The sequence below is a fragment of the Clarias gariepinus genome, chromosome 6 (assembly GCF_024256425.1).
Source record: "Clarias gariepinus isolate MV-2021 ecotype Netherlands chromosome 6, CGAR_prim_01v2, whole genome shotgun sequence".
NCBI lineage: Eukaryota > Metazoa > Chordata > Actinopteri > Siluriformes > Clariidae > Clarias > Clarias gariepinus.
In genome coordinates this window covers 19592498-19619242 of record NC_071105.1, presented here as the reverse complement: position 1 = coordinate 19619242, position 26745 = coordinate 19592498, and the positions used below count along the sequence as shown (strand labels likewise).

At 40.7% G+C, this 26745-nt stretch overlaps 1 protein-coding gene across 1 annotated transcript; it reads right to left on the bottom strand.

The window, feature by feature from the left end:
- Positions 1–7: 7 nt before the first annotated feature.
- LOC128526486 (activin receptor type-1B-like) lies at positions 8–26393 on the bottom strand. Its single transcript, XM_053498378.1, has 9 exons — positions 26238–26393; positions 12955–13200; positions 11869–12126; positions 10280–10510; positions 6318–6485; positions 5900–6056; positions 5659–5783; positions 3620–3750; positions 8–2879 (listed from the first exon to the last, which is right to left on the bottom strand). Exons 1-9 carry the CDS (start codon positions 26299–26301, stop codon positions 2754–2756), a joined length of 1506 nt encoding a protein of 501 aa, XP_053354353.1. The 5' UTR covers positions 26302–26393; the 3' UTR covers positions 8–2753.
- Positions 26394–26745: the final 352 nt, after the last annotated feature.

Here is a 26745-nt window from a genome sequence, read left to right as displayed (position 1 = left end):
AGCAGAATGTAGGAAAAATGTCTTTATTACTGTATAATATTACTTATATACATGATTGGAAACAATTCCTGAAAAGACTGATTTGGGTTTAGGAGCTGACTGAGATTACACTCAGCAGACAGGTTACAGGGTCAAAAGGTCAATCTGTTACAATATACACCTTTTCCTTATAGTAATACATAGCAACGAAGGCTCGTATCCAGCCCGTGTATTAGAAGAACGACGAGGCATTTCAGGCATCTTAGCTACACAGGTCTCTTCTGAATTAGAATCATAACAGGAGCCGACCTAGATTCATAAATATTATAACCCTGACTATGCTCATGCCTCCAAAATACAGCAGCAGCAGAAACGTTGTCAGGAAGCTATAAATATTATATGTACATACACTTTCAGCTGGAGAGGTGAAATCAAAGTGGGGGAAAATACCACTAAGAAATAGGAAAGAACTCATAGACATAATAATAATAATAATAATAATAATAAACATGAAAAATCTTATCTGTACCTAAAAAAAAAAAGAACAGTTTCACGACTGGCTGATGCTCCACCATGAGAGCAGTCTCAGGATCAGCAGAGACACAGACAGTAGTGTGGAGTTTGTGTTTCAGTTTTAGAGTACTCGAGTGTATTCAGTAGTGTAGAATCCAGTGTAAGAAACACACCCACACACACATACACACACAGGTCTTCTCCCATTTACATCAAGAGTCCTAATAAGAACATAAGAACCACGTAAAAGACAACCAACTCTCCATAAATATTATTTTTGGCTTTCACATGCTTGAGAGGTTCTGATTAACAATTTCATGCCTCGCTGGCATCGAATCCTAAGAACTCTTCATCCTTTAACATGACTACGCGTCCTATTTATACAGTGAGTATCCGTATACCGTTATCCTTAAGACTGAATAATCGAGTGAGAGAGAAAGAACAAGAGAGAGACTATTAGAGATCAGTAGTACCTGTGAGTGTACAGTCAAAAAAAGGTCATCACAAAAATACAGCAAGCTTTAAGAATTGTCTATAGGATTAAAAAAAAAAATAAAAAAAAAACTTCCAAACGGGGAAACAGAAATCATACATAGAAACTATTTACAACTTGCATATCAAGAAGAACAAGGGAGAGAGTGAGCAGGAGCAGGGCAGTAGTACTGATTATATAAAAGGTTCTTGTGTGGAATAGTAGTCAAAAATACAGTGTCACAGAGCTGAGGCCGCTCCTTAACGCTGGCTTTTTCACAGCTCGTCCTGTCTCCGCATGCACACCACGCCGGGGGGCGAGCTCCAACGCTCCGAGGGAAATTCGACCTACCTGGCGCACTCCCTGTGTATGTTGCATATACGTTTCATCTACTCGACACATTTCCAGTGCTTTCGTGGTTAAGAGGCGAATTGCCAAATAGATACTGTTCGATTGGTCATATACTGTTGCTACGGGATGCTACGGTGAGAAAATGTGAAACCGAAAGATTGTTTTTTATTACTATTATTAATATTAAAGTGACCAGTGTGTAAGGGTTAGGATCAGACAGCTTCACCCTATCTACCGATCCCCTCAGTGTGACAGCAGCGGAGGAAAGAAAAGAAAAAAACAATGAAAAAAGCTTAGTATCCAATCGACCTAAAGACAGAAGGGAAGGAGATCTACACCGCTGCACCTTTCCAAAAAATACATTCTATATTACCGAGTCTAACAGAAAGAGCGGCGATGGAGAGACTAAAAGAGCAAATGGAGAATGTTCGATCGAAAATAACCTTAGCTTGTGAATGAGTCATAGAAAGAGAGAGGTGGCGATTATCCAGTTCTCACACACACACACACACACGCACACACACGCACACACACACATTACATGCAAACTACACAGGGCGACCGTGAATAAATGCACTAATGACAGATTAATGATCTATGAACAGAAAGCATTTTAGGCACTGTCCAGCTTTCCTGAAGTCACTCTTTTGAACACACATACACACACATATATATATTAATCAGTAGTGCCAGAATAACGTTTTTTTTTTTTTTTTTCAAAGATACCTTTGCCTGGAGTTACTAACCTGTCTTTTCTTTAACCCTCGTTTTAAATCTGAGGTTCGGGTAAAATTCTACGCACCCAATTTTACCGGAAAAAACAACGCTAAAGCTTAAAATAGCACCTGCATTCAAGTAAAATCTCTAAGGTTTTACACACACACAATCCACGTTCCTACAAGGGCAAGACAGACGGAGTGCAATAAAATCTGTACAAACCCACGTTACAATTTCACTTCATGACACGACGGCAGCCCGGACCCGGATGTTAGGAGTTTGCACAGCACGCAGAGTTGAAAGGTCATCTCTGGTTTAAGGCTGCTGATATGCGGCTCGTTGAAATAGCTGGAGAAATTAAACCCCAATACCGTGCTAATACAGTTTAGCGATCAGCTGAGAGCTATTACAGAGACAGCAGTGCTCGCCGGGGATCAGCAGGACCAGAACTTGCAGTCTGCGACCATGGGTTTAAAAAAAAAAAAAAAAAAAAAAGGGACAGAGGAGCAGTTGAGTTCAAGAATATGACGCAATACAATTTGTGTAAGTAGTTTTGGCTTTGTGGGTGAGGTAGGCCGCGTCACAACTCGACCGACGGCGTTACGTTTTTCTCAAACTGGCAGGATAGTTTGGAGTAGTAGTAGTAATAGTAGTAGTAGTAATTTTGTACACTTTCTTTTTTTTACAGTGTTCTCTGACTGTCAGTCTGCTCGGGCTTCATTCACATCTTGACATCCTCGTCCACGCTGAGTTGAGACAGGGTCTTTTTGATGCGCAGAGCGGTCAGGCGAGCGGCGCCGTTGGCATACCAGCACTCCCTCATAATCTTCCCCATCACACGGAGCGCCTGGGAGACGGAAACAGGGAGAACAGTGACAGGGATGACATTTGTCTGTCATTCATCTGCTAGGAACTATGCTTAGTAGTGATGGGTCGTTCATGAACGATTTGTTCTGTTCGAACGAGTCTTTAACGTGACTCAGAAGAACGAGTAGTTCTCAGAGAGTGAGTCATTCATTTTCTACTGGGCGCGCATGCGCAAAGCAGCGCCAAACCTCCGTAGGTTATGTACAGGAAACAGAAATGAGTGGTTACCTTTAAGTCTTCTAGTCCGACTCGTTCGTTCTTTTGTCACGCGACTCCCATCGACCCTATGCAGTGCAATAGATTCAAAAGAACGAACGATTCGGACTAGAAGACTCATGAGAAGAACCGTTCAATTCTGTTTCCTGTATAATGCACTGCATAGTGTCTATGGGAGTCACGTTATAAAAGAACATCGATTCGGACCAGGAGACATGAGAGGTGAGCTGCTCATTCTGTTTATCGTATTTATCAAAATATTGCAATATTTTTATTTAAAAATATAAATTTAAGTATAGCCACTGTAGTGTATGTACACGTGTTGGAGGTCTGTTTACTGAAAATGTAACATTTTATTTTTATTTCTGGTTTAAAGAATGAAGTGAACTAAATGACTCAAAAAAAGATTTGTTCATTTTGATGAATAAGATTAAAAGAGTCACTTAAATGATTGAAACTTCCCATCACTAATGCTTAGTGTGTGTGTGTATACAGTATATATACCTCATAGCTCTGCCACCAGTTGGGCACGTTGGGTCGTAACCTCTGGTCACACACCACCTTTCTCATCTCTTCAATGGACGGGTCGGAGGGAACCAGGTCATAGTAGGGGAGCTGGTATTCCTCATGGATACCTAACACACCCACACACATACAGAATAATACATAAAAAATGCAACTTTAAGGCTTTAATTTAGCACGATGCGCTGGTTTGCTCACAATAAACAGAAATTAAAAAAAACAAACACAACCGTTACTATTTCCAAAAGTACAGAACACCCACATCAAATTAGTTGGGAATCCCAAAAATTTCCATATACTGTATGGGGGGGTATTCATCTCTGACTGCTAAGATGATGCCGGTTCAATTTTTATAACAGCAGTAGTGCTGGCTACACGGTTTATATTAAGGCATTTGTTCTAATTGTTTCTATAGCAACAACTTGCTCAGGGAAATGTTTGGCGGACACACCACAAAACATTTATTTATTTATTTTTACGTGTGTGATTGTTGACATGGTGATATGGTCTGTAAGGAGACTTTTTAATTTCATTAAGGTTTTTTTTTTTCAGGAACAGGACTGAAGAGGGTTGTGCAGTTTTCTGGCATCATAGAAAAGTTACATTTGTTTGTTTAACGACAAGAGCAAAGAAAAGAGAACATTCAGAGAGTGAATGAATAGGTTTTGGAAATCAACGGATAACTAAGTCACCGATTTTTGCAGAAGAGACTCATCTGTCTGTGGGAAAGGTACACACAATCATTCACTAGCAGCACGAGCACTTTACAGGAACTCGGAAAGTTATTACAACTGGGAGTTACTGCCACGTCCCCCGTTCAGTCCTGACCTCACTCAAAGCCATTTTCATATATTTGGGCCATTAAATGAATTCCTGGGTGACCAGCATTTCAGACTTTAAGCAGGCAGTCTGATCGTGGCTCTGGCGTACTTAAAAAATTCTATCTTGATTGTATCGAAGCACTAGTGAAACACTGAGATAAATGCATTAGTGTAGCAAAGGAATTATAGAGAGGAATAAGGCAAGTTTTTATTCTTACAACTGTTTTCTGTGTCTGCAAAATTAAAAGTCCTAGTTAGACATGAACATCACCCGGTGGAATAAATAAAACCCTTTGGGATAGGAGATTATTGGAAAACAATTAACTTTGGACTGGTAGGAGTCTTCCAACTGCATCACAACACATGTCTGTTTATTCGTTTCCCTTTACAGCACATTCTGTCATGTTTTATTCCTTACATTATAAATGTGACTCTATGAGTAATCTAAAAAAAGTCTGTTCCACCTGTCTGCATGTTTCCCCGGCTCACTGCCTCATCTTGCCATCAGACAGAACACATTTCTATTTTTTACTCAGGTGTGAACAGACTCTGCATTTTGTTTCTTCTCTACCACTCAAAAGTTTGTACACACCTTCTATTTCCATAGTCGTTCCTGACTTTTATTTCTTTCTACACTGTAAAACGATGCTAAAGGCATCCAAAATTGATAAGGATTTCCTCTGAACAGTTGATATTGAGATGTGTCTGCTACTTATGCTCTGTCAAGCCTTTCTAACGGCTCTAATCTGAGGTGAAGACCGATAACTAAATGATCTCCTCCTCTGCAGCAAAGGTATGTTTGGTCTTGCCTTCTTGAGATGATGTTTATGAGAACCCGTTTCGTCATGTCTTAATATCAGAACTGACTGTTGCTTTCGCTTTTGTTGTTACTTGATTACCTAATCCTATTTGTGGCGTTTCATAATTTTAAAATCTCCAGTATTGTTGTAGAATCTAGAAAATCACAAAACTGTACACTATTCCCAGCCAACTGATTGTAAGCCAGAGAGAAAAGCATCATCCTGTAAAGCACAGCAGGTTTTTAACCCTTAAACTTTACAGTCGTGTTGCTTGTTTTTTTGGCTCGTGCTTAGAAATGGTCCATTCTTGTACCCTGTTCGTTAGTCTTGATGCATGTACTTATTACATCACCGCACGGCTGTATTTAAATCGTAACCTTCTCTCTCAGCCAGGTCTCACCTCCGGCATTGCAGCGGCGGGCGATTTCCCAGTACACCAGCCCCAGCGCGTAGATGTCGGCACATTTAAAGGAGTCAAAGTGGCACATGTTGATACTCTCATCCAACACCTCAGGAGCCATATACCTGAAACACACACCGGACTCATCAATCACAAAGAGTGTATACCAAGATACTGGGCTGGTACTTTTGGGAGAGATTGTTCGAGTGTGTACAGTATGTGTGGGAGTTTGTGTGTCTACCTCTTGGTGCCCACACGCTGGTTAGGGGCGATATCGATGGTATCTGTGACAGACTCGTGACGTACTGCGAGGCCTAGATCAGCGATGGCGCACGTGAGATTCTTCTTTACAAGTATGTTCTTTGATTTCAGGTCACGGTGGGCAATACCAGGCTTACCTGATCGATTGGAAACAGAATTATTCTTACAATTACAGAAATCAAACACATTCCACTTGACCTAATTTTTAGTACACGAAAAAAAAGGCAATGCGAGCTATTAATTAGATGTACCATCAGATGGCCATAAGTCTTTATCAGTCCTACTTGGAAAACGTCAAAATGTTTAAGAAACACAGAATAAGGGCTTTGACTGATTACCACCAGACATCTGACTGATTATAATTAATTCACTACTAAATAATCCAATGATACACATACCCTGAGTGCCCAGGATCTCCATATGCAGGTGTGCCAGGCCACTGGCGGCAGAAAGCGCCAGTTTGATCATGATCTCGATGGTGACGGAGTACCGGTTCAGATAGTCGAACAGGGAGCCGTGCTCGTGATAATCCGACACCAACCACAACTGAGTCCATGTGCCGTTATCTGAAAGACACAAAGAGTGATTGTTGAATTGAGTATGAGTATTGTCACCAGATTGCCTAGTTTGAGTTTTTCTGTAACTGCTGAGATTTTCCACACAGTCTCTAGAGTTGACTCAGAATGATGCAATAAAGTAAAAACATCCAGCAAGCACCAGGCGACGTAAACACTTTGTCAAAGAGAGAAGGGTTCGAACTGTCTGAAAGGCTACAGTAATCCAATGATCTCTGAACATCTTGGAACATCTTGGAACACCTTCGAACGCACGACACGTTGAACCTTTACATGGATGGACACACACCCCTGTCAGGGTTCACTTATGTCAAACGTGAACAGAAAACTGAGACTGCAGTGGGCACAGGCTCGGCAGTGTTCTCCACTGGCCTTTGCCGTCATTGCACCTGCATTCAGTGGAAAGGGAAGTCCTACCCGTTATTAATATAGTGTTCCTAATAAAGTGCTTGATGAGTGCACGTAGTGTAGTATTTTAATGTAGCCTTTAGAACAGTGATGGCTGCTGAACAGGAAGGGCTGCTATCATGCATAACATTTTGCTGATTACATAACCTTGTCGTGCTGCACAAGAGTGTACGGTAAGGACAAGAAACCTGACGTTACACAGCTGTTGTAGAACAATTACTATATAAGAATAAACCAACAAGATGTTATTTACAACCTAAAGAAGAAAATGTTTGCTGATGTTCAGGTTAATTCGACAGCAGCTGGTATGCAGGTATATATTTTATTATTATATAAAAAAATTAATAAATTGCAACAGGAAAAAACAGTGGTGCACCAGAAAAATGTTCACCTTATCATCACAAGTCAGATTTAAATCCTGACAATGTCAAACTCACCAAAGTTTTGTGGACAGAAGCGATGTCATACTGTCTATTTCCTTTCAATCACAGCCACATTAGTCAACTATGCAGGTTTGTTAGTTAATTTATGTGGATGAGGGCAGACAGGTTTCTTCCCTAATTGTTATGCCGACCTGCGATGCAGCATGAGCAGCAGATTCGAATGATGCACTGGATATCTCATGGCAAGCATCCGACAGCCTATCTAGATGGTTAATGTCATGTGTTAGGAAGGAGCTGACTGGTGGGTGGGAACTGCCAGGAGATCAAATTGGGAAGATAATAAAACGTATTTAAAACATTTTTGTGTTCATCACAAAGCATCTGGTCTGCACAAACTCGCTCTGCTCAGTGGGTATAATAAAGCTTGAGAAGCACTGCTGTTTTCAGCATTTAAGTCACTTGTTTATTGCAGCACCTGGCAATGTGTTCCTTCTCTGCAGAAGCTCACATCTCAATAATGATAATTAAGCAAAATCACACTCAAGGTCATGCTGTATTTTCTGTATATAGCACAGCTGTGACGCAGTCGTAGGCACGAGGGCACAGCCTTTACGCAACAGTTATTTTGCTACTTTTACACATATCCTTTTGTGGAACTTACTAACCGCGACTACCAGGGCTGGCGACCGACAGTTAGTGTAATTATCAGGGGTGAGAATAGTTTTAAATTCTTACCCTAACTATGGGTAGCCAAAAGGGACCCACAGTGGCCTTATCCCACCATCTCTCAGGTGGGATAGGTGGTGGAACGAACTTCCTCTAGATGTCCGTACAGCAGAGACGTTGACTTTGACGACTCAAGACGTATCTGTTTTCTGCAGTACTTGGACTAATCCCCCCCCTCTCCCCACACAAAAAAGCCCTCTTCCCATTTGTGTTGGACTAATGGCACTCAGCTATTAACCTAGTTAACCCAGTGTAAGTATGTATCCATTGATGTAAACTTTAATGCACTTTTTGTAAGTCGCTCTGGATAAAAGCGTCTGCCAATTGCCTAAATGTAAATGTAAGAATAAACCACAGAAGTGGTGGACAGTCCTGAGAAACATTTAAAGGTTCTCTTTATAATCTGGATCTGGTTTATGTTCGGTGATCCTGGTATCGGTTGCTACTGGCCCGAGGGAATAGCAGAAGTTGAAAATAAATTATGCTTAAACTGACCTGCCATAGGTTCATGCTAGTGCTCCCTCTTACCTAATCCTACTACAGCAGGAGGACAACCATCAGCTGTGTACTGAGTATCTCTGAGTATGCACCCAGTGTGAGGTTATGTCCATGCAAACTCATCAACAGCACCTAGCAGGCCTAGACCAGTTTTGAGTCCTCCCACACCCATTCTGTCCAGGCAGCCGACTGCAAAGCCCAAGATACAGCACAAAACACTCCCAGAATAAATAATTCTGGATTTAAATTGGTGAATTGGTTCCTCAATATCCTTTCCCTTGTTGTATACTAAAGTTCTCAAATGCTGTTTATGATGTGCAGTCACAGAATCTTTGACCCTTTATCAAAGCTTGTCCTCAGAAGAGCTCTAACACGGAGACTGAATTCAGGAAGAATAAGCCCTATCCTCTTCCATGCTCTACAGCACACACCAATGAGATGTGCTTTGACTCCTAAGAATGCTAGGCCTTCTGCTACAGAGACGCTGTCTTTGGGCCTACTAGAAGTAAAGAGCTTTCAAAGGTGAGTTATCAGCCCACTGGAGACACAACTGCCCTCACAAGGGTTGTAAATGTGGGAGGGTTGTAAATGTGAGAGAACTAGAGAGAAAGATCAGATGCAACAAAAAGCCTTAATATCAGGTATAGGTTAACTATTAGTGCTATTAGTGCTAGTCTAGTCTTGTATATAGGGCAACGTTGCAAAAAAGTGTGGTCACACAGGGTGGCAACCAGTGCATATATTAAGTTCAAAACAGCGTGGCATCTGCACCCAAAGTTAGAAAAAAGTTTGGTTAGGCACAAGTACATCTCCCTGCCAATGCCAAGTTCACTCACTGTTGAGCTTGGCTCTTCCTAGCAGATCCAAAGTGCCCTCTGAATCAGGATGCACAACTGGTCTTTCAGCCCCCACATGCATTTTCACCTTGTTTGCTACAAATCCTACAAATGTTGAACAGAAATCAGCAGTCAAACCACAAAGTCCTGTTTGTGGCCCTGGGGTCTTTCCCAACAAGCTACCTTAAGGTTAATAAAGGAGGTGTGTGTGTGTGAAACGGCATGGTGTCTAATGATGAAGTGCAGCCTTATACAGAGAGGAAGAGGGAAAATAGATCTTTAACCTCTCTAATGAGCCTTTCTTTTGCTTTACACGGGCGCACACGTGTTATAATAAACACGTGTTGTACACACACGCATACAAACACAAAATGAAAGATGTTTAACGCGCACACACACATGGTCACAGTGTCATAGTAAACAGTAGGCGTGTGCACAGATATTGATTATACCAGTGGGAGACGCGCACTAAGATGCAGGGAAGATGATTAACCCACAATTCCGCAGCGCAAGAGAAAGAAAAAAACATTGGCTCAGTAGTGATTATGTGACGCTCGGCGTCAAAACAAGAAGCGCCTGCGTGATACATAATACCCGGTACTCGTAAACCAAGACTTGCTTGTTTTTTTAAGTCAAAATGTATTAAAAATCTTTGCTCATCTTGCAGAACACTCATAAACCACGTTACTCGCAATCCGAGGTTCCACTGTATATGGTAGCTATCTTAGCTCAAAATACATCTTTGAGTGCTCATGTGATCATACTACTGTACATCACTGTCATGATATGACTTTATGTACATGCACATATATGGGAGAATATCGGTGTGTCAAATGTGCTCCTGGAAGTTATCCAGGGTTCATACTGTAAACCCACACTGACACTCATTATTGGCATTTGTCAGTTGTTGTTTCAGGATGTTCTTTTAGTTTACCTTTGTTGTCGGCGGCGATGAAGCCCAGGATGTTCTCATGCCGCAGCATGATGGTCTGATAGATCTCAGCCTCGCGAAACCAGGAGCGCTCTTCTCGAGAAGAGAAAATCTTCACCGCTACGTCTCCTCCTCTCCACCTCCCCCTCCACACCTCTCCAAAGCGACCCTTCCCTATGATCTCCTGCAGCACAATAGTCCGGGCTACTGTCCTCTGCACGAACAGAGGCAGGCCTGTCCAGAGAAAGAGAGAGAGAGAGAGAGAGACGCACACACAAACAGAGAGTGGAAAATGTGACCACAGATTTGATTAATTCTTTATGCATTTAGTTGATTCTCTGAACACCACTTTACTCTAGATGTGTGCTTTTAAATCAGTTAAAAAAACAGAAATAATATAATAAATATTATATAAAATAATAAAAAGTTATTTAAGTGTCTCATATACTCTGTATCCAAGTTACAATCCGAGATGTTTAGTGTTTAGCTGACACTGATGAACATATGATAGATTAATTGGCAAGTCAAATCTCCCAAAGGCTTCTCAGCCCCGTGTTTCAGCTGCCTGGACACTGACTACTGTGTAGTACTGAGTAGTAAGTGTTGTATAGTGTAATAACATACGGTGAGCTAGCTAATTAACAAACTAATTACAGACAAATGGAAGCAAACTAATTGTATAATCATTCTCTCTTGTTATTAGTTTTTGTCATTTGCTTCCGTCTGTACCGCTTTCCCACACTACAAGCTAACTTTAGCTAAAATCTGTTAAAAAAAAACGTTTTTAAATATTCTACCTTTTTCTACTACTTTTTAAGTACAAAAGAAAATACTCAGTGATGAGACAGCAGATGAGATTCTGGGACTGCTAACAAAAAGAAAGCTGCATTTAAAAGAAAATGCTAAGAATCCTACCTAAATTAAGGGTCATTAATATCCTGAGAAAACCCTGCTTTCATTTCCAACAATCTATCTTTGTGATGCACGGTTATCTATCAAAGTGATGGCAACAAAAACAAAACTACTGAGCAGGCTGGACATAAAGAATACACTTCGGCTGTCATTGTTTCCCATCACTCCTAGACGGGACTGTCTTGCTGCAGGGAATCAAGCTCACACTGATTCTGTCATATGGTAAGTTTTATTTACTATGGACTTGTTGATGGCTGATCCGTGGAAAACTGACTTACATAAAACTAATCCGTCGTGTCGGTGGTGAATGTTTGAGCTATGAGGTATCCTGTCCTATTCTCAAGTCAAAAGTGAAATATTATCTTGCTCGGTTTATTATTACCTTGCTTATCTTGCTCGGTTTTGTGAGCGTTTCTACATATCGGCATGTCCCTAACTCTGAAAGGTCATCTGTCACTTGTGCATGCTGATTAATTATCAAGATTGCGCTAGTGCAGTGGTGTGAGCTATAGTCAGAATGAAAAATCAGTATTGCAAAAGTCAACAAGGAGTCTTTTTTTTCTTCTTCTGTTGTCCTAAAAAAAAGTAAAGATTTTAACATAAAATCTGTTTTGCCCAGGTAGGGGATTAGTCCACCACTGGCTGAACTCTCCTCTTACTTCTTTAGCTGTAACACTGACCTGACCCCGAGCCGGATGTGGACAGGTCGTAGATGAGGTCCTGCAGAGTTTTGTCCTTTGCCAGGTACAGGTGCTCAGTGCTGGGGTCCTCCACCTCCAGCCTCTGCCTGTGGCCGTAGGCCCTCTGGTGGTGTTGGAACAGGAAGAGGCCCAGCAGCACCAGCACGCACAGTGCAAAAAGAGGACCTGCAACCACAGCGGCCAGCTCCACCGGCCCCCAGCTGCCCATCACGGTGGACGAGTCAGGCTGTACAGTCACTAAGAGACACCACATAAACCATTAAACTTAGAAACCAATCAAACCTTAATTGTAAAGCAGAATCGGTATCTCTGTTGTAAGCATAATTCTCTGCTTTTTATACAGTAACAGCGGCTATGACTTGTGTATGACAGTGATTCTGGCTACATATTTTTTTTTTTTTGTTTTTAGGGCCTCAGCACTATATGGTGTGCAGGATCCTCTTGTTTATTTAAAAGCAGTACAGGAAAGGGAATTTTTTCCCCCTTATTTAGTTGTGTCCAATTCCTCCCCCGTCACTAGGGGGCTCCCACATTATGGCTACTACTACCACTCAGTCTGGAGGGCCGAAGACTATCATGTGTTTCCTCCGAAACACGTGACAGCAGCCAACCACATCTTTTCAAACTGCTCACTCAGGCAACGTTGGGGCGGTGTAACACACTCGGAGGACAGCGCTATCCGCTCCTTCCGGTTGCGTGAGCTCACAGACGCCCCTGATTGGCTGTAGAGCCGTGATTAATGTGGGAGCACAAAGTACCTCTCATCCCTCCCCCCTGAGAGAGCTCGGCCAATCAGCTCTCCTCAGACCTCCGACTGCGAGAGGTAACAGCATCACCCGGGGAACCAACTTGCGATCTCCGGATGATAGGGCGAGCACTTTACCACATATTATCGTTTCTAAAGCAACTTGTACCGAGGCATCTTTGCACAATGCCCCGCGTAAGAATCAATGACATGACAAAGTTTATTTATTTTCCTATAACAGCATGTTTAATGTCTTTTGTACCATCGGTAGCTGACGATCTGGACTGCAGAGCAGAAGGCTGAGCGTGCAGGACACTTACCCGAGTGCACCTTGAGGTCGAGACTGTTGCAGTAGTCTGTGTAGCAGCAGTGGATGTTGAGTAGCCCCTCGGCACTCAGGCAGAAGAAGGGCTGCCCAGGAGGAACCAGCTTCTCTTTATCGATGCAGATTCGAACGTGCTGCTCCTGGCCGTCAATAAGGGAGGTCGAAGCCATGCAGGCCCCCGTCGTCTCGCAGCGGTAGCCATTCTTTTCACACTGAGATGTGGTGCAGTTACACAATAGACCTAGAAAGAGAACGAGAGACATGAACTTGTGAAAACACTTAAAAAAAATAAAATCGACAGTGCTGCTCGAAATTTCCTAACAGAACAGAAAGTACAGGATTACAGCATACTGTTGTATCGCTTTCAACCACACACTGACATTAAGGGGATTTTTAATTTTTTTTATGTTTACTAATACATGTTGCAAAACAGGAGCTCACAGTCTGTACTTTACTTCCCAACAACTTGACTCAATCGGTGATGACAAGTCCAAAATGCAGAATGGAAAAACTGACGGGGTTAAAAGCGGGGGCTCGGGGGGTGACAGACGGACGGACGGACCAAATTTTTTTAATTTTAAACAAAATTAAAAATTTAACTTGCCTGTAAATAGACATAAGAAGTGCTGGGAAAGCACCGAGTGTAAGATCAGCCACAATCATTTAACTGCTGCTTAATTAGAAGATCAGGTCGATCTGGTCCAAGCTCTTTAACTTTTTTCTTTCTTCGTCTGATCGCCTTGCGAAGGTATATTTTAACAAAGAAATGACAGAATTTTCCTTTAAAGCTGGCTTCCACGTTAATCACTAATCAATACATTAACTAACAATCTGCTAACCGTTAATAAGACTTGTTGAGAATGGTCCAATCACATGAGCCCAAATATTTAAAAACAATATTGATTCGCTAAGAACCAAATTAGAGGAGGGGGGGGGGGGCTGCGCCCCAAGGATGATTTGAAAAAATTCAATTAGAGCTCAGCCTCAAATCACATGCCTCTTAAAAATTTACGTGCCTACATAGACACTCGTACACGAACACAAATTAACATAATACAGTTTAGAGTTTAGATTTTTTTTTTTACTGTAAATAAATTATATTAAGAAATACAGCGGAATATTGTGACTAAATGACTTTATTTCATTATTAAAATAAATAATTATTATGTTAAATAATTACATGTTAAAGTAGCATTCTTCTCTGCCTAACTTTAAGGGAGCGGCGCCCCAGCGCTCCTTATTGACCGGCCGCCACTGCTCTAGATATAACTAATAAAATTCTACTGCTTGTTTTTTTTTTCTAATTTAGTGTTTATCTACAGTATGGCTTCTGTGGTAGGCTTCTCATCTGCCCAGGTTCATTACCCAGACAATGGGTGTGGGGCATCCTTAGTGCCAGTCCCAAGCCTGGATAAAAATGAGAGGGTGGGGTAAGGAAGGGCATCCGGTGTAAAAACCTGTGCCAAGTTATCGGATCATCTGCTATGTCCACCCACCTTAATAGGACCAGCCAAACAAACAACAACAATTGTGTTTATCTGTTGGATGATACAGAGCCCCTTAAGGGACATAAAACAAAATGGAAAAAAAATAGTAATTTTACTGCAATTTAAAACCCCTTACAAAAGTCTTTGAGAGTCAAATACTTTTCTGTCTTCTAAAGTGAATTTTAAAACACAATTTAAGTCCTAGAAGTCTATAATAAACAAGACTGAATTCTTGTAACCAATCATGACGCAGAAGGCGGGATTTCCTAACCTGACACGTTAGAACAGTTATTTTCATGATTTCAATAATATATAACTCATTATTGTATATAAATAATTTATTCATGCATAAACTGACACTGAGATCTCATAAGTCTCATCTGAGTCCCGGGTTTGTGCTTTAAGTTTCTAACAGACAACAGCAAGTTCTTTAACCAATCATAACGTGGATGACAGGGTTTCTAACAGTTTTGCTTTATTATTATTATTATTATTATTATTATTTGGTCATTTTCTTTCCAAAGAAATAAACAAAAACAAAGAACACTTGTCTAGCACAGACTCTTTTACATTAACCTGGATACACTCACTTTCTAGGCAAAAAAATATATTTTTAAATATTTTTTATGTTTTTTTTTCCCTATGTAAGTAAGATATTTAACACTGTCTTACTGCGTAAATTATTTTCCTCTTTGTTTCCTGAACCTTAAACTTTTGGAACTACACCAGTGACAATCAGTAGAGGAGATTACTGGAAATTAGGCTTATGGTAATTTGTCTGAATGTTCTCATGAGCAACGTGATGCAGAACAAAACCAGATTCATAAGAACGACAAATCAAGTGTACATGTGGCTCAAACCGTGTCAACACACAAGGCATGTTTTGACTGAATAAGAGCCGAGTTGAACCATGTGTCCAGACAGTACCATTATGTTCCTTGGCCAGACTGCACAATCTAGTGCCAGAATCTAGAACACATGTACTGTGGTTCTTAGAAAAGGGAAGAAAAAAAAAAGTCATCTTTCATCTATGACAGAATGGTGCAGTCTGGAACATTTGGTCTGTGTTCACGTTACTTACACAGAGGCACTAAACAACTACACAACATCTTAAAACACTGGTTACAGTAGATTGTTTGTCTTTCATTTAATTCGCTACAAAAAGCTGCAAGCTTCAATCACATTAACAGGCTGAAGTGACATGAATCTGATTTTCTGCCTTAATGTGTGAATTAATCAGAATTGTGTGGACACAAAATCTTTCAATTTTCATATGTGGTCCTTGATAAGATCACACATAGTCCTGGACAGGGTGCCAATCCATCACAGGGCACACACACATACACACACTCACACACCCATTCGTACACTATGGGCAATTTGGAAATGCCAATTAGCTTAAATTTACATGTCTTTGGACTCCACGTGCTTGGTGGGTTTCCTCCGGGAGGAAACCGGAGTACCCGGAGAAAACCCACCAAGCACGTGGAGAACATGCAAACTCCATGAACACAGAGACGGGAATCGAACCCTCGACCCTGGAGGTGCAAGGCAACAATGCTAACCACTAAGTCCCAGATAAGCTACTCAGCCAATATGTGTTGATGTGACAAAAATGAGAATGATTCAAATCTGGAGCTCATGAGAGTATACTCACTGGATATGGCGTAACTCTTGATGACTCAATTCATGTATATTTTAAAGGAAGCTTCTAAAATTTACTAGCAATTGAAACCACTGTCCAATAAACACACAGATGACAGGACTTCTGGGAGACTGACGTGTTTACATTTAAAGACAGATTTGGCTCAACTGCAGCCATGAATGTGAACCATCAAGATGGTCTGCTTCAATCTGAGCAAAGAATCTCACTGTGCAATGACTAAAGTATTTAATCTGAACATCACCGAGTCTGTTACATACTCTACATTGTTAGGGATTATTAGAGCTAATGATTCAGGACTCAAATGTAAAAAGATCAGTATTTAATTCTGCTTTGATGCATACCCATGTGTGTGTGTGTGTGTGTGTTCACATTCCCTGTCTACATAATGCAGTACTTCCTGGAATCCAAAGGACTGAAAGAATCTAAAGGAAGTAAACAAATTCATTTTTGTAACTGGAGACTTGCTCGGGTGTAACTCGAAAAGTGTCAAATCTGCACACATACTTTGAGGCCACTCCACTCCCTACATCCCTGACAGCTTCCTGCCACTGTGTCAGTCTGAAACATGCAGGTACTTGCATGCAACGGGTTTAATAACTGTAGCTTTTCATGTTCATATTAAAAGACACTGCGGTATTTCCCTACACGCACAGTCATACTCGTACTCACTCGATCACTCACCCGAATACACACACATATACACACTCCAGTCACTATGGCCTGAAGGCCTGTCTGCTATAACAACAGCTAAAGTGTAAAAGAAAGTAAGCAGACAGGACAGGGGTTTAAGGAAGATGGCGAACACACAACATGCAACGTATATACACATACACAGGTGTACACACGTAGTGACGTTAGGCAAAATACATACGATAAGATCCACTGAAGGCAAATATGGACAGAATAGAGATTCACTTTAAACAAATCTCTCACTAGCATAGAGCTTACCCAGGAGGACTTTTTGGTTGTGGGAAAAGTTCATTTGGAGACATTACAGATGTTGGGACACCTTTGTTATTAGGTTGCTTTTTGATAGCTAGAATTATTCTCACTCACTCACTTACTCATTGTCTATACCTCTTTATCCTGTATTCAGGGTCGCGGGGGGCCTGGAGCCTATCCCAGCACCTTAGGGCACGAGGCAGGGTACACCCTGGACAGGGTGCCAATCCATCGCAGTGCACACACACATGCACTTACACACCAGGGGGCAATTTGAGAACACCAATTAGCCTAATCTGCAGGTCTTTAGACTGTAGGAGGAAACCAGAGTATCAGGAGGAAATCCACCAAGCACGGGGAGAACATGAAAATTCCATGCACACACAGCTGAGAATTGAACCCGGACCCTGCAGGTGCAAGTCGACAGTGCTAACCACTGTGCCGCACAGCTAAAATCACTTTCATATAAAATGATGTCATACCAATGTGACTACATGTTGTTGGGATAACACTGAACAAAAAACCTCAGTAGAATGTTGCATCTACGACTTAACAATGATATGACTAAATAATATGAACGATATTAAGCCGTGAAACTCTCATACTTATTTTTTTAACTAGACCAGGACCCTGAACGCACTGGTGAGGGCCAGTAAATCTATGTTAAACAATGACTCCTGTTATCATATAAACAAGAAGCGAGTCAGTCATTTTTCTCTTCTCTGGATTTTCAAAATTCTTTAGAAGTCAAGAGATTAACTGCAGTCTCATTTCTCATTTCTCATTTCTACACAGCATCGCCTGCCCATTTCTATAACTTATGACTTTACACCAGGATTGTCCTGAGGAACACATCGGGAGCAGTAATTTTGCACGTTAGAGGCAGTCTCAGCTCAGGTGTGTAGCATTATAACCTCACAGTGTCAGGGTCCTCAATGCAATCCCGAGCTCAGGTTACTGTCTGTGTGGAGTGTACACATGCTTCTTCTCAGGCTCCTCCAGCTTCCTCAGTTCCGCAACAACATGGCAAACTGGCTACTCTATGATACTGGCGTCCAAATCAAGGACGCAAATCAAGGGCGCATTACCTTTTCCCCAGTGTTCTTGGAATTGGCTCTGGATTTACCTCAAGTCAATGACTTACATTAACAATGAACAAGGCTTTAAACATTAACAACGCCCATGGCATTGCGGTGTAACAAGTGGTAAACTGCCATGTTCTGCTTTAAACCAACTCATTTAACCTTTTATCTAATAGATGCGGGGAAAAAAAAATCTGATTCAGTGATCTATTGTGATTTTTTTGTGTAGCGATTTATGTATCGCCACAATGACCCGAAAATCTTTTCTATTCAATTTTTTTTTTTTTTTTCTTTATACACGTTTGCATTAGTGGCACAAGTGGGTGGTACAACAATGCTGTTTCTCTATAATCCTACAGGTGGCGTGCTCTAAACTGTTTACACATTCATAAGAAGGTTCTGTTGGGCACACAGATGGAATCGACAACTAGGTATCGTGATAATATCGTATCACCTGGTCCCTGGTAATTCCCCTTACTATTACCTACAATTTGAGAACCTTTAGCGTTTTATTGGCACTTAATTCTTGATTCAGAAATAGTAATCATAAAGAACAGATGTCATTTATTTGGTGCATATTTTACAGTCAGTCGTTAAACACGCTTTGTCGTGCAAGAATGGCTGAATGTCAGTTTACTGGCTCATGGAGGTTCTATGATGACATTCTTTCATACACTATGTACATTTTCTAGCTAGCGAACTCAAAAACCATCAGCCGTGCTCCTGCTGCAGCGTAACGCACTGAGGAGAAGAGTGCGATCAGGCCTCTTTACATATATGAGCTCACAGACACCCACAATTGGCTAGTGTGCCTGTGACTAAGTAAGAAAGTCTGCCATCAGTCCCACCAAGAGAGCACAGCCTGTCTTTGATTCAAGGATGGACTCCTGAACTCCTGAACACTTTCCTGTTGCCTGTAAAACTGTTCACGTGTAAAAATGAAATTAAGACATGAGCGCGTTTTAAACTGCAACAATCACTATACGTATAATTAGAGAAGATGTCTTTAACATTAAAAGGACGTTTTAAATGGTTTGGGCTGAAATTTTCATTTCAGTTTTACTCTGATACAGGCACTACCAGTCAAAAGTTTGGACACACTTCCAAACATCTAATTTCCATGATCTTACCCAACTTTTAGGAGGACAGCGCTAGCCACTTCTTCCGCGTGCGCGAGCTCAAAGACGCCCCTTATTGGCTGTAAAGCCGTGATTAATGTGGGAGCACTGAGTACCTCTTATCCCTCCCCTCTGAGAGAGCTCGGCCAATCAACTCTCTCTAGACCACCGGCTGTGAGAGGTAACAGCATCACCCGGGAATCGAACCAGCGATCTCCCTGGATGATAGGACTTTACTACTGCGCCACTCAATGGCAAATTGTAAAAAATAAATTACAAACCAAAAGCATTGAATTAGAAGGTGTGTCCAGACTAGTTCTGTACACACACTAAAAAACTTTTTTCCATTTAGTAGCATTATTTATAATTATACAATTTACTGTTTATAAATATACAATTTACTGTTTTTTTTGTCCAAAGATATTGGAACAGCAAAACTGCTGTTGTTATACACTAAAGACCTTTGGATTTGAGATGAGTTCATATGACACAATAGATTAGAAATTCAACTTTTATTATCTATAATGTCTAGACATGTTAAACAACTTGGAGCATGCCATATTTGGTATTTTTAGATAAGCAGTATTTATGAACAGATAGTCTTAAAGTAAATAGCACAAAATATTTGAATGCATATCCCTTGCTTAAAATAACTGCACCGATTCAGTGGGTGGCTGACGTGATGTCAAACTGCTGCACTCTGCTTTTCCAGGCTTGTACTCTTTCTCCCTTCCGCCTCTTCTTCAGGAAGTGAAATGCATGCTTACCTGACGTTAGGGTCTGACTTGGCCAGTCTAAAATTCTCCACCATTTTCAGAGCCATTAATTCCTTAAACAGTCGGCCAGTTTAAAAGAGCTAATCTAGTCTAAACTGAGCAACAAGAAACACTTGTCAAATCTGTGTTCCGATACTTTTGGTCAATTGATTTGTTCAAACAGAAGGCGTGACGGAAAATATCGGGAAATGAAAACTGCCAGTAAATGTATTTAAGAATTTGTCAAATCTCATGAAGAATCTAGACAGATTCTAAACTAAACTAGGGTGTTCACGAGTGTGTTTTAAGCAGCACATTTAAGAGACACAACGTTGGTAAAATAAGCCACTTCCAAAGAAGACTTCCAAAGAAGCCTTTAAACTCCACCTCACATATGCGGACCAGCGTCACCACTTTCATTTCCAGCTCTGCCTCGTCAGCAATGTTACAACGTTTACACACAGATGCAGGAGCTGGTAAATGCCCTCCTACAGACTGTGAAATCAAGCACAACACACTGCTAGCATGTTTGAATGACTGAACCGGAGATGCAATACCTCTGGCTCGCTTCGAGCGTGTGTGTGCATGAAAACTGAAGTCGACTTGTTCGGTTGTGTGTGTAGGAAGGAATGTTTTCATATGTACAAGCATGCCTTCGTCCCTTGGTTTTCTCCCACACTCTAGAAAATAACCGAGCATTGTGTTAGTGTTACAACCACACAGTGAAGGAATGTTCCTGTTCTTCACCTTTATCTTTATCATGTAAATGCATGTAAATATAGCACACTCACGATAATCATAGATATGAGTTCCAACATTTCTCTGTACTGGGGGTGGGGGTGGGGGGGAAACATGACAACTATGCATTAAGAAAAACATGCTTATAATAAGACTTTCTTTCAATCGCTTCTTCTAAAAGCCTCTATCAATTTACTCATATAGGCCTTTAAAAATGCCACTGGCTTCAGAGGAAATCATGTTGCCATGCATTATGAATACAGACACAACTACTGTACCAGTAACCTGAGTGATTCAAACTCTACATTATCACATCTAAAGCAAAGTTGGCTAAACCCTAGCAAGATATATCGTCAGGTCCGTCTCCTATTCCCTTTATTAACTTTAGGCGTCACAGCAGTCATTTTGATTTCGTGTTACACAGGAGCACCTTTTAAACATTAATCCAGAACTGTATACTCTGTACCATCTGTAGTAAAGACACATTTTGCTACAGGCGCAGTTTTGTTTTTCCTTGCTGAAATTTTCCCAGATGAGCCATGTCCTTCTCAGCAAGAATACAGGTGCTCCACATACAGTGACACCTCTCTCTTACTCCTAGAGAAACTACTGTACATGATAATAAAGGTGGATGATTCAAATGCCATTACAATGTCACTAATGTTGAGTAACTTGCTAAGATGATTGTAATTAAAACCTGCCTGTAGTTGTAGTTTCAGCTACTATCTGAAACCACATCACATCAGTCACTTTGCCACATGCCCCATTCGCACTGGATCAGTTTTACATCGGGATTTGTTGTAACAATTATTATCTCTGGGAAAGTCTTATCCAAATCTACCGTATCAGTTTGTTTTTGTTTTTTTCCCCATGTGGAACCCATCTAACTTGAAAAAATGACCAGTAGACATAGCCAGTCACCACCTAATACCATGTTATCATAATACCTAGATGCCGATTTAATTTATACTGCTTTATAAATATCACAATACGATATGAGATTTTTTTCCTGATGTTGTTACAAATTATAATATATAATTAACATTTAAATGAACATGAGTAATTTAAATGTTGCCCGATCCTTAAAACATTTGTTTCTCATTTAAAAACTAAGTGTAGCATTAAACATTATGAACTAACTTCAAACACAAGAGTTTAACATTTAACTTTAAATGAAACAAAAACGAATTCATCACCATTATTCTTATAGTTTTTTTAGAGTCAGTGTGGCAATACACGAACTACCACCATACACAATGTTCCGACTGCGACGTCATGTCCCCGGCCCAAAACAAACACGGTAGAACGGCATTAATTGATAAAAATATGTGACACAGAACGTTTCCGAAAAATGCATTCAGAGAAGTTTGTACATGTTTACAGTTGTCTGCGGTTGCATGTATAGCTGTTACTTTGACTTTAAGCTGAGTGTTGTTACAAAATTGGACGATTGATGACAGTTTATGACAGCTGTGAATCAGATAATGTCAAACTCATCCGTTCAACTTTTATTTTGGAACTATTTGGACCATGACAGGACATAATAGAGGGAAATAATTCATAATTTCAACGGTTATCAGATGTCCAAATGTTTGCTGGGTTTATATGTACAGTATACAGTATATATACAGTATGCATGCGTGAACAATGAAAACTTCACTGTAGTAGACAGTGAGGCGCTAGACGCTGTTGAGTGAATATTTGTGCATTCGAAAAGAATCTCCATCGAATTTTGCTTTAAGCTTAAACATTCCTTCATGAATACTATTTAGATGATTCAGGAGGCTTTCGGGGAGGCTGTCCTGTTTCACCCCTATTCTTTAGTGTAACATACACTAAACCCTCATTTCTGAGCCATGTGTTAGCCAGGATTCAAACAATGGACAATGGTTAAAGCAGCCATTCTGGAGACTTAACCTAGGTTGCAGTCATGTGACCTACTAATGATCAAGCGTGAACTAGCATGCTGACAAGTGTTTATAGTCAGAGTCGAAACAATACGTTTGTATTAAATGTCGAATAGTACACAAAGAACTCCTAGCATGACAACCATGTTTATAGTGACATAGTGGGATCTTTTGACCACTGAGGTGAGGAAAATCCTAATATCTACAGCATATCTATGTGCTCAGACAACAAGACTTAATATACATGTGTCCAGAAGTCTAACCTGTTAACCTGTCTGAATCATACTACACACAACCCCTGGAGGTGATTTCAAACATTTTACCACTACTTCTACTACTAATACTAATAATAATATTAATACCCGAGTGTGAACACTGACAAGGTAAGAAAACACTTCTCACTCTCCATAACTATATGAAACAGTTTTCATATTTTTCTCTCTGTTCACACCACAATGGATCTATATGAAGCAGCTAAGATGGGATTGATTTATACTGCATTCACTGTTTATAAATTACAGCCCTTTTTTGGCGAACTCCCTCTATTTCCACAGGCTTAATCTTAAATAGACAAAAAAATCATGAATATAATGATTATTTTTAATACTTGGAAGCAAATTCTGTGAAGTCAATTACTTCATGACTAAATGCTGAGTTTCCTCATTTGTGATGTTTTGCCAGGCCTTTACTTGCAGCCTCCTTTAAATGCCTTTAGTTTTGTCTTCAATTAAGTGAAAAGCATTTTGTTGCCTTGACAAGCTCTTGGGTTGCGTTTTTTTCTCTATGTTTTGGGTCATTCTTAGGCCTACCAGTTTGCAGGATTTTACTGAATCTGAGTAGAAAGTACAGCGCTTTACACTTCAGAATTCATTCTGCTACTTCCATCAGCAGTTACATCATCAATAAACACCAGTAACCCAGTTCCACTGGCAGACAAACACGCTCATGCCATAACGCTGCCTCCACCACGTCTGTGAGATGATGCGGTATCCTTTGGATCACAAACCCTTCTTTTCCTTCTGTTTTTTTATCCTCCAATCAATATGGTACAAGTTAATCTTGTATCAGAACTGGGCAGGCAAGAGTTGTTTTTTAAGCAACATCCAATCAACGTCTGGCCTTCCTCGTCTTGAGTGCTTCCAGTGGTTTGCATCTTGAGGTAAACCATCTGTATTTACATACATGAAGGCTTCTGTTGATTGTAGACTTTGACAACGATACACCTACCTTCTCAAAGATGTTCGTGACTTGCCTAGATTTTATTAGGGAGATAATTATTTCATTTTAGTCATTTTCTGCATTTTGGTATCACGGAGTTCGCCAGTGCCTGCCAGATTGTTGGTTTGGTCACTGCTAAAGTTTCTGCTATCTCTCTGATAAGTGTGTTAAGTTTTTTTTTTTTCAGACTAATGACAACGGATTTCACTTGCATCAACACCTCTTTGGACGTCCCTATAAAGAGGTACCAAGTCAATCAATGCCAGACTTTTTATTTCTTTAATAAAACTGTCACCACTGTCACCTTGCACCTCCAGGGTCCGAATTTGATTCTCGGCCAGGTTCGATTCCAGCCTCTGTGTGCATGGAGTTGGCATGTTCTTCCTGTGCTTGGTTGGTTTCTTTTAAGTACTCAGGTTCCCTCCCACAGTCCAAAAACATGCAGATTAGGCTGATTAGCATTTTCAAATGGCCTATAACGTGTCTGTGTGCCCTTCGAGGGATTGGCACCCTATCCAGGATGTACCCCACCTTGTGCCCTTAGTCTCCTTTGATACGCTTCAGGCCCCCGCAACTCCGTATAAAGGATTATTTGATATTGACGATGAGTGAGTGTATTTTGTCATAAAATATTTCATTTTGTTGAAACTTCTGGAAGCTGAACGCCAACAATTCAAATAAAATTGTGATTACTACATTCTAAATCCATCATGATTATGTACAACAGCAAAAAATTGCATCACTGTCCAAATATTTACAGACCTGACTCTAGATGTTCAGGTGTTTTACTGATGCAGACCTAAACCACAAAAATGTTTGCTGTATAAAGGATTTTGGTTAGGAAACATAAGCGTGTCGTAATGTGCTCGTTATAGCTGAATGTTGGCGTTTTATTATCGTCAGCAAGATTCAGCTGCCCGTTCGGTTCAATACACGATCTCTGTAAATACAGGAAGGATTTTTCTTTTTAAAAAGCACTTAGAATAGAACTCACACCCTAAATCAAACCCTCTGATATTCTGCATGTAGGGCGTAGAGAGAGCAACAGAGAGAGAGAGAGAGAGAGGGAGAGAGAGATAGAGAGAGGTAGAATGCGAAAGAGAGAGAAAAAAGAAGAGTTTGTGTGCCAGTCTATGTAAAACAGTGAAAGATTGTACGCTGATGTACTCCTGTATAGATCTCTTTCCTGTTCCAGTTAAATCCACCACAGAGAGGGTTGAGGATTGCTATAGGTTATGCCGACATGTTCATGACAACAAAGCCAAAGAAAAGGGAGGATGAGGAGAAGGAGGAGGTGCAGGGGGAAAGGATATTATTGACCGGGTGTAAGATGATGCTTGGATTTGCTGCGCCTGCAGCAACACAGGCCAGTATGGAACAGGAAAAGAAAGAAAGAAAGAAAGAAAGAAAGAAAGAAAATGCTCATGTAGGAGAAGAGTTCATCTCCATAGCTACCCCTAGAATGGAACGGTGGATCTTTTCTCCATCTTTTTCCAGATTAATAAGTGAATCTGACCCCAGGTCCTGAAGCCGCAGGTCCAGCTTGGATGTTATTATCATCTCAAAGCCGATCATGTTTCTCATCAATGACCATGCAGACCTCAGACCTGTGCTGCTACTCTCAGCTCCATTAACCGGTGTTCACCAGGGAGCAGGACTCAAGTGTGCCATCTTTAGTTGTTTGTGCACAGAAACAAGCTGAATGAAGACACTGTCATTAAAACATGTGCAGTAGTTGTGCATTTCCTATTACAAGTGTGTGCTTTTATTATGTAGTAATCACTGCATGAGGGTTCAGTCATGTTAAAGAGTAACAGATTAATGCAATTTGTTAGTGACACATCCTGTAATGTAATTACGACAAGGCCTGAATTCACTTAGTAAAGATATTCTATTTAACTGCCCTTGGGTTTATCACTATGCTTACAAATCAGTTAACCGAGAGTTATGGAGAGATTAGAGATGATTAATGCTAACCAGGTAAACAATCACTCCACTCTACACGGAGCTCGTTGTTAGCCTGTGCTAACCCACTAGCCTCATTCCTGACTCTCATCACCTGAGCCACTGAGCACGATTAGCTTTAAGATATCGTCGACTAATATATAAGCCCCAAACTGAAAACGTTTATTTTTTTTCCTTTAAAAAACAACAACAACAACAACAACAACAACAACAAACCACCACCACCTCCCAAAAATAAAAAAAAAATCCCTCCCGAGAGGACGCTAGCGAGTTAGCTCCCGAGCTCCGGATCCGAGCAGCGCCATGTTGTTGGAGTTAATGCCAAATTCACCGCGAGCGGATAAATAAACACGGAAACCCAAATATCACCGGAGTAATAAGACTCTCCTCATGTACTCACCGACACATCGGCCGGCAAACCCCAGCACACACACACACACGATCAGGACTCGGCTTTTATCCATGATCAGAATCCCATCGCATTACATCGGAGCATTTAAAGTGCGATATTGACAGGAGAGCCCGAGCTCAAACCATCAAACACACACACACACACACACACACACACACTCTCTCTCTCTCTCTCTCACACACACACACACACCGTCAGAGCCGGGCGGACTTAAAGGCATAGGCGGTTTAAAGCGAATGGATTCATTTTGACACAACCATCTGAGCCGAGCAAATCTCTTCCCTATTAGTTATCTATCCTGATTAATTCATTCATTCACTAATTAATTAGTTGTTTATTAATGCTTTATAACAGCGGCTCTGATACTACCCGGTCGAAAGCAAGTTATTGTTTCTACGCCTAATAATAATGGAATAATAAAACAACATAGATTTAATATATGATTAAAAGAACAAATTATTTTTATTTAAATAATAAAAAATAAAAAAATAAAAAC

Excerpts from the sequence above, each read along its gene's own strand:
- LOC128526486 (XM_053498378.1), bottom strand. The coding sequence starts at position 26,301 with ATGGATAAAAGCCGAGTCCTGATCGTGTGTGTGTGTGTGCTGGGGTTT. Across the intron at positions 12,127-12,954 it reads CGACCTCAAGGTGCACTCGG|TGACTGTACAGCCTGACTCG; the intron begins GTAAGTGTCCTG and ends GGTGTCTCTTAG. Across the intron at positions 2,880-3,619 it reads ACTGGTGGCAGAGCTATGAG|GCGCTCCGTGTGATGGGGAA; the intron begins GTATATATACTG and ends TCCGTCTCCCAG.